The 7,705-nt window shown below is 37.5% G+C and overlaps 1 protein-coding gene across 7 annotated transcripts in view; it reads right to left on the minus strand.

The window, feature by feature from the left end:
- Positions 1-325: 325 nt before the first annotated feature.
- Trip12 (thyroid hormone receptor interactor 12) overlaps positions 326-7,705 on the minus strand; it is a 124,866-nt gene continuing 117,486 nt past the window's right edge. For all 7 annotated transcript variants that reach the window (XM_013027177.1, XM_013027111.1, XM_013026960.1 and 4 more), the window contains 5 exons: positions 6,904-7,068; positions 5,455-5,568; positions 3,151-3,245; positions 2,403-2,506; positions 326-1,746 (listed from right to left, as the gene is read on the minus strand). In XM_013027177.1, coding sequence (XP_012882631.1) covers positions 1,550-1,746; positions 2,403-2,506; positions 3,151-3,245; positions 5,455-5,568; positions 6,904-7,068 — 675 coding nt within the window. In that variant the 3' untranslated portion in view covers positions 326-1,549. The remainder of the gene's footprint in view (positions 1,747-2,402; positions 2,507-3,150; positions 3,246-5,454; positions 5,569-6,903; positions 7,069-7,705) is intronic.

Here is a 7,705-nt window from a genome sequence, read left to right on the forward strand (position 1 = left end):
TTGATGGGACAGAGAAAAGGACTTCTATGTCAATTAAGTAAGACTTTGATTTCTCAAAGTTCAGAAAGACAAATTGGCTCATCTCTCATTTTCCAGGAGATGAAATACTAGAAAATTCAAATTTATGCAACAGACTTAATTTTGAGCCTTAGGAAGAAAGGAATCTCCTCCCACTTTCTTTTCACATTTTATGTTCAAGTTGCTATGACAAATTGTTTAAATAGAAAAATCAGCCATGACCCTAAATCATGAACACGTGATTAACTTACAATAACTAGTCATCTACACAGTTGTATGTTATGCGTACAGCACAGAACTATAAACAAAAAGGTGAAGTAAACTTTATTTATTTTCAGGTAAAAACATTAACCTGATAAGATTATTGCAGATTTGAGAAATAAGCACATAAAACAAAGGGACAGCATTGTTTACAGGTGCTTTTATCTGTGGAGACCCAAGTTGAACTGTTCATCTCAAGTGAACACTGGAAGAAGATGAGAATGAAAAAAAAAAAAAAGACCGAAAACAGAGACTTAACACAAAAACACCAAGAAAAAAAAATGCTTACTCCAACAGAGAATGAAAACTGCTTAAAAAACAATAACAACAAAACACTTTACATCAATTTTAAAAGCTCTGACTGTAGAATAAATACTGGCCAGCTCAAGCCATAGACTTTTGAAACCTACACAAAACAAATTAATGAGCTTTCCTGCCTCCATTCCAGAGGCTGTTGCTGTTGGAATCACCATGTAAACAATCCTAGTGTGTCACCTGGCAAAAAGCCAGTAATAAACTATTAACTATATTAAAACTAAACTATAAGAAAACTCTACTTAGTTACAAAGGCTAAATTATATTGACAATATTTTCAATTCAATGAATTTTAAATTATATCTTAATCTGGGAACATGGGACAACAGAAAAGCCCACACTGATGGAAACATCACAACTGAGTGTTGTTGTGTACACACACACACTCACACTCACACACACAAAACAACACAAAACCCCATGAACTGCACAGACAATAATGAGTCAGAGTCAGGGAGGGAGAATTAGAAGAAAGTGAAAAGCATAGAGCCCATCTACTGAACTACAGTTGTCAAATACATGTGAGCTTTAATTTCTGTACTTTATGTACACGAGCTGTCTTTGGAGAAAACAAAACTGCAGACTTAGCTAGATGGATACACACAGCCCAGAATTAAACTGCACAGCGACATTTATTGTTCAGCCTGGAAAAACATCCCTTTTAAATTTCACACAGCAAAGCAAGTTAAAAACTTCACTCATCAAATAAATGATAATTTAAACAAGAACTTGCTAAAGAAACCTCATCACAACAACATTTTAGGGCCTGATCACTTTAAGTCCATGGGGCCATTAATGAATATCAACCAAGTATCTCTTTTATAATCTGCAAGTCTTTTTTTCCTACAACAAGAAGGCGTAACATGTTTCCTTGACCCAGGTGATACATTTAGAAAAGAAATCATGATTTGTTTTTCTTTTGCTGTAACAGGCAGACACTGATTTCTTGTTGTGATCAGGAAAGATGGAATGACTGCTGCCCTTCTCTCGCTGCTATCAACAGTTTGTCACGCATTATTTCAATGCTTGAGTAGTCCGGCAACTTAAGATAGTTCACACAAGTCATTACAGAAGGTAAGAAATCATCTGGGTTTTCTGTTGATTCAAATGTCTTCCGGACAATAGTCAAAGGTGGATTCAGACTCCGAAATCCTAATGAGGAAAAAAATAACAAAGCTCAAGAAACTTGGCAAATTAAAAAATGTTTCTCAGAAAATATTACACTGCTTTGATGTTAAAATATTAACATAAACATGCACATACACTACGATTTTTTTCTTGCTTGGCAACTATACTTTTAATACATTTACTGTATGAAACCTGCTTTTGCAACCATTTAAAAAAATCATGACAAAAAAAAATAAATAAAAAAAATAAAAAAATCATGACATAACAGAGGCAACAGTTCTGTTTCCTGGTTTTGTAGAAGCATACTATTTTAACTTAATTTTTAGAATTGAATTTTTAGAATCCCTGGATTCTTATTGCAACAAAGGAGCTGATCACCTAAGTCAGCTAAAACGTACAAACAATAAATTTGAAGCAGCATTATATGAGCATTAGTAATTCTATTTTAGTAAATTTAAGACTATCTCAAGTTTCCTGCCAGTTATGGTCTTACTTGTACTACTAAACTGAAAGCTTAGAAACATTAGAACAATTAAGAGGAACTCTAAGTCAAAAAAGCATCTACACTGTTAGGAAGTTTCTCTCTCTCTCTGTCTGTGTGTGTCTCTCTCTCTCTCTCTCTCTCACACACACACAAAAGCATAGATACAACAAACACTAAGCATCAAAACTGTACCCACCTCCAACAGGCAATCGTGGGCTACCAGTCACAAACTGGAGAAATAACCTCTGCTGCTCATTATCAAAACTACTGAGAATCTCAAACAAGAACTTCACCGCCCGACTATAGCAAAAAGAAATAAAGCAAAATTATTTCACTGTATAAGGTACAACCTTTAATCAACTCTGACTTGAAACTGTTAATAACTATATTATCAGTTTTAAATATGGTTACATGTGAACCCCCATTACAATTAATGCACCATAAAATAAAATTGCTTTTCTTCACACAGCTGAAATCTCTGTGTACTCAGTGGATAAGTAACATTAAACCTGTTTCACCTTACAGAAATATTTAAAAACCTTTGGACCTTTAAAGTTTTAAAAGAAACAAAGTAAAAGGTCTACGAGCTTCTTTTAGCAGATAAATTTAACAATAGCCCGCCCCCCCATAAATTGTGTATGCCCCTGTGTGTGCACACCCACGCATCCCGGTGAGTGCACGTGTGCATACGCAGTCACAGGGCTTGAACTAAAGGCTCAGGTGTTGTCTTGAGTTTTTGTACTCAAGACTAGCTTCTACTATTTGAGCTCCACTTCTGGCTTTTTGGTGGTTAAATGGAGGTAGGGACTCTCATGGACTTTCCTGCCTGGGCTGGCTTTATACTGTGATCCTCAGATCTTAGCCTGTCTGAGCCATTGGTGCCCTCGTCCACAAATAAACTTTCATTGTTTAAACACATGCACCCTCTAAAGGCCAGTGGTTACCTGTCATGAGTGTAGCCATGATCAGGCCTGCAGCACTCCATCAATGTCTTCGCATCCCAAGTGTCTGCTTTACTGCCACAGAGGAGCTGATCCAGCTTTGAGATAAAGGATAAAGAATTACCAAAAATAAAATATCTGTATACCTATGTGAAAATAAAGGCATACTTGTACCAAGTTAACAGTATCTTTCAGTACCAATCCTGCAGTTAGGGATTCTGTCTAAAATATTAGAGTCCTTATTTTCTCTTTAACTGTGCATTAACATTTGCAGGGACTATATTAAGAAAAATCTTTAACCTCAAATTGCAAGAGTCTGATACAGACCTTGAATCGGATTTTATTTTAACCCTTCTCATTATTTTAGAGGCTTTGAATTGCAAATCTACCTCCAATCATGGAGACCTTATGAATCCCGGCTTTAAAAAAGTATATCCATGGGGCTGGGAAGGTGGTTCAGTGGTAGAGTGAGTGCTTGCCTCACATGCATGAGGCCCTGGGTTCGATTCCTCAGCACCACATAAGCAGAAAAAAATGGACATGGCGCTGTGGCTCTAGTGGTAGAGTGCTAGCCTTGAGCTGAGGGACAGCGCCCAGGCCCAGAGTACAGGTACCACAACTGAAAGTGTACACATGGTATATACAATTATAGAAGCCCAAAATTATAAAAACTGAGTGGGAAAGGTAAGTGGACAAGAAAGTTAAGCAAATGGGCAGGTCTTTTTTATAAAGACAGGTAGGAGCTTAGTGGTAGAATTTTTGCCTACCATGCATAAAACCCTGGATTTTGATTCCTCAGTACTACATACACAGAAAAAGCTGAAGTGGTGCTGTGACTCAAGAGTGCTAACCTTGAACAAAAGCAGCTCAGAGACAGTGCCTAGGCCCTGAGTTCAAGCCCCAGGACTGGCAAAAAAAAAAAGAGGGGTTGAGGTAGGTCTATACCACATGGTTGTTTGCATGAGGACCAACCTAGACATTACAGGATGAATACTGGAAATATTGCTGGACATGGTGGCTTACAATTACAATCCCAGCATTCACGAAACTGCAGCAGGAAGATTTCAAGGGCAGCCAGCCAGTTATACAAAGTGAGACAAATGGCTTTCTGTTCTGGCCTTAGAAAAACCTAACAGCAGTTTTAAATTTAGCCATTTTTCCCCTGATTATTGTAAAAGGCTAGATGTATAAAGAAAATCCAATTTGTGGAAAATGAAGTTTAGTACCTACTACTATGTGCATGATTATGAGGCACCTAACTTTCTGTTTCATTGTTGCTACCTTATGTAATAAAATTGCTATATAGATCAGTCATTATCATATCAAATATAGTAACTCAGATAAGGTCATGCATGAAGTCCTGGTCATGATGAAAACTGGGACTCAGTCCTACAAGCCACACTTGCTACTTTCAATTTCAGTACCACAAAGTGCCTACAGGTACCAAGTACAGTATATGCCTAAATAAGCAGTAAATCAAAGTGGATAAAAAATAATCAAGTGGGGTTGGGAAGGTGGCTCAGTGGTAGAGTGCTTGCCTTGCATGCATGAGGCCCTGGGATCTATTCCTCAGAACCACATAAGCAGAAAAAGTCGTAAGTGGCACTGTGGTTCAAGTGGTAAGGTGCTAGCCTTGAGCTGAAGAGCTGAGAGACAGCACCTAGGCCTAGAGTCCAGGCCCCACTACTAACTAAATAAATCAAGCTTAAAATGCTAAGTCACTCAAAATTTCCAGACTCAGGCAATAATGTAATACTCTAAAAATAGTATGAAAAAGTAAAATAAAAAAGCTTCCCATAAGAGGAATTTAACACATTTATGGGCCATTCGATATTGGTGAAGTTTAAAAAAAGACAAAAGATGACTTAAACCACTCAGTATAAATGGTGACAAAAACAAAAACCAAAACCCACACATATCTTTTTCCATTCTTAGATGAATCTATCAACAACCAATTTATACTTCCTTAAAACTTTAAAGACTAAACTGGGTCACAAAATGTTTCATTAAAAAAAAGCATAAGTAGCTCTGGTTATCCCATTCCTCATGGAGCAGTATGGGGCTGGGCAGGGTGGGGGTGGGTCTCAGTCAACAGATGATGCTATGTTTTACTCTATCACATGGAGGAGATGCCTAGTTTAAATACTGTTTCTTGCTCAGGAAATTTCCTAGTCTTGCTTGAAATTCCCCTCCTTGCTCTCAAACCTCTATGGTTTTGGAACAATGAGGTCTTTGGTTACATAACACTAAAATATTCCATTAAGATAATTACAGGTAAAGAACTAGAAATTATAAGAAATGACTTACCTCCTCTGGATAGAAGTACTGAAGATGACTGAGTGGGAAAACGGATTCAAATCCATCTCGAAATGAATCAAATTGCCTAGAAACACCTTCATTGAGTGCCCAGAATATAACCAGCTGCAAAAAGAAAATTATTTTTAAAAACTGAAACAAGATTTCAATTTTTCTTTTTTTCTCTCCCCTTTTTTTTTACTATTTAAAATATAGCAAAATAACTTTCTGGATCACGTTAAAAAGTAACAAGCTGGGCACCAGTGGCTCACACCTGTAATCCAAGCTCCTCTGTAAAGAGATCCGAGGATCGTGGTTTGAAGACAGCCCAAACAGGAAAGTCCATAAGACTCTTTTTAATTTTTAAAAATTTCATTGTTTTTTTTAATGTGGTACTGAGGAATTGAACCCAGGGTCTCATGCATACTAAGCAAGCACTCTACCACTAAGCTACATCATCTGTAATAAACTACTCAGAAAAAGTCCGAAGTGGCACTGTGGCTCAAGCAGTAGAGTGCTAGCCTTAAGCAAAAGCAGCTCAGGGACAGAAACCAGGCCCAGAGTTCAAGCCCCAGCACAAGCAAAAAAAACCAAACAAAAACAACAACAACAAAAATGACAACAAACGTATATGTTATTGTTTAATATGTAATCTCGTCATCAGTAAAAAAAAACTTAAAAGATGTTGCATCTGTATTTGGTGTGTTTTAAAACTTCACGTGTATAAAACTTCTCTACTATAGGATCAACACTACCTTACCCAATAAGAGATTTTCTCAAAATAATAAAGTATAATTAATGTATAAAGATTCACAATTAGCAACTGTTAAGTCCTGCTAAGTTCTGAGAACACAAGTATTCTGCAGTGTGTACCTCTTATAAATAGGCAATGCCTAGACATGTAGGCACCTGAAACCAAAAGGCAAAAGAAAGCAATTCCTGTGAGTGTGTCCACACTGGGGCTTAAATTCAGGTGCTTTTGCCCTTAGCTTTACTGCTCAAGACCAGTACATTTGAACTTAAGCCCCAGTTCTACTTCCAGCTTTTTGCCAGTTAACTGGAGATAAAGAGTTTCACAAACTTTTCTGCCTGGGCTGGTTTTGAACCATGACCCTCAAGATTTCTGCCTCTTGAGTAGCCACGAATACAGGTGTGAGCCACCAGTGCCTGGTGATCTTTTTTCTTAAAGTAGGAAAATAAGCTGTTATTATGTTGCATTCAAGTTTGAGTATAGGTTATCCAAGATAGTCAACAAACAGCTGGTTTATTTCTAAAGACAAACTTAAAAAGCAATATTGAGTGGTACCAAGGGTGTGGAAGGGCTCAAGTCAAATGACCCTGGCCTGTATTCCACTGCACCAGTGAAATCTCTTTCCTCTCGTTTGCACAGGATACAACAATAGGCAAAATCCCTTATCACCACAGCCCACCTGACCCCCACAAAGCCATATGGTTACATACTCTTAGGTACTCTTCTAAATTATGGATAGTGACTGGTATATCTTTCCCTCCTTTCTTTAGTTCAATGTTGGGAAACCCTGGCAGCGTGAAATCCAATCCTAGATCTTCAACTGAGCAGCCATTCATAGTAAGTGTTTCCAATGCATACTGTAGACTCTCTTTGGTCTTTCAGAAAGGAAAAGAAAGGTATTAGGCAGAAGAATTTACATTCATACTTTTAAGTTTACAAAAGAATCCTAGTACACTTGTTGAGTTCCATTGCTAACTTGTTCACTCATGTATTTATTTACTTTTGGTCAAACTCTATGCATGAATAAAAAATGATCACAAGTGCCACAGAATCTATTACTGTGAGAAAACAACTAAAGGAAGCATCTTCCACACTGACAAGTTGTTACTTTGAGCATATTTGGGTCAAACATCACAAAAAGTACACAATGGTTTGATAAAGGTTAACCCGAAGCAGGTGAGCTCCAGAAGCCAACGTTTCATTCATTCTATACTAGATATAAACAAAAAACTGAGTAAGACAGCAAATTGTATAAAGATAGACAATGTACTGTCTAGTCATGTTAACTAACTTTTCCCCCTGCAAAGCTCATCTAAGGAATCCAAGAAATGCTGTATTATACTACTACTTCAGCTGTCTGAGGCATAAGCAATTTGTAATCATACAGAAATGCTATGGTAGAAAAAAGCTTCCGGGGCTGGGAAGGTGGCTCAGTGGTAGAGCACTTGCCTTGCATGCTCGAGGCCCTGGGTTCGATTCCTCAGCACCACATAAGAAAAAAGCCAGAAGTGG

Source organism: Dipodomys ordii, unplaced genomic scaffold, assembly GCF_000151885.1.
Source record: "Dipodomys ordii isolate 6190 unplaced genomic scaffold, Dord_2.0 Scaffold1, whole genome shotgun sequence".
Classification (NCBI taxonomy): Eukaryota; Metazoa; Chordata; class Mammalia; order Rodentia; family Heteromyidae; genus Dipodomys; species Dipodomys ordii.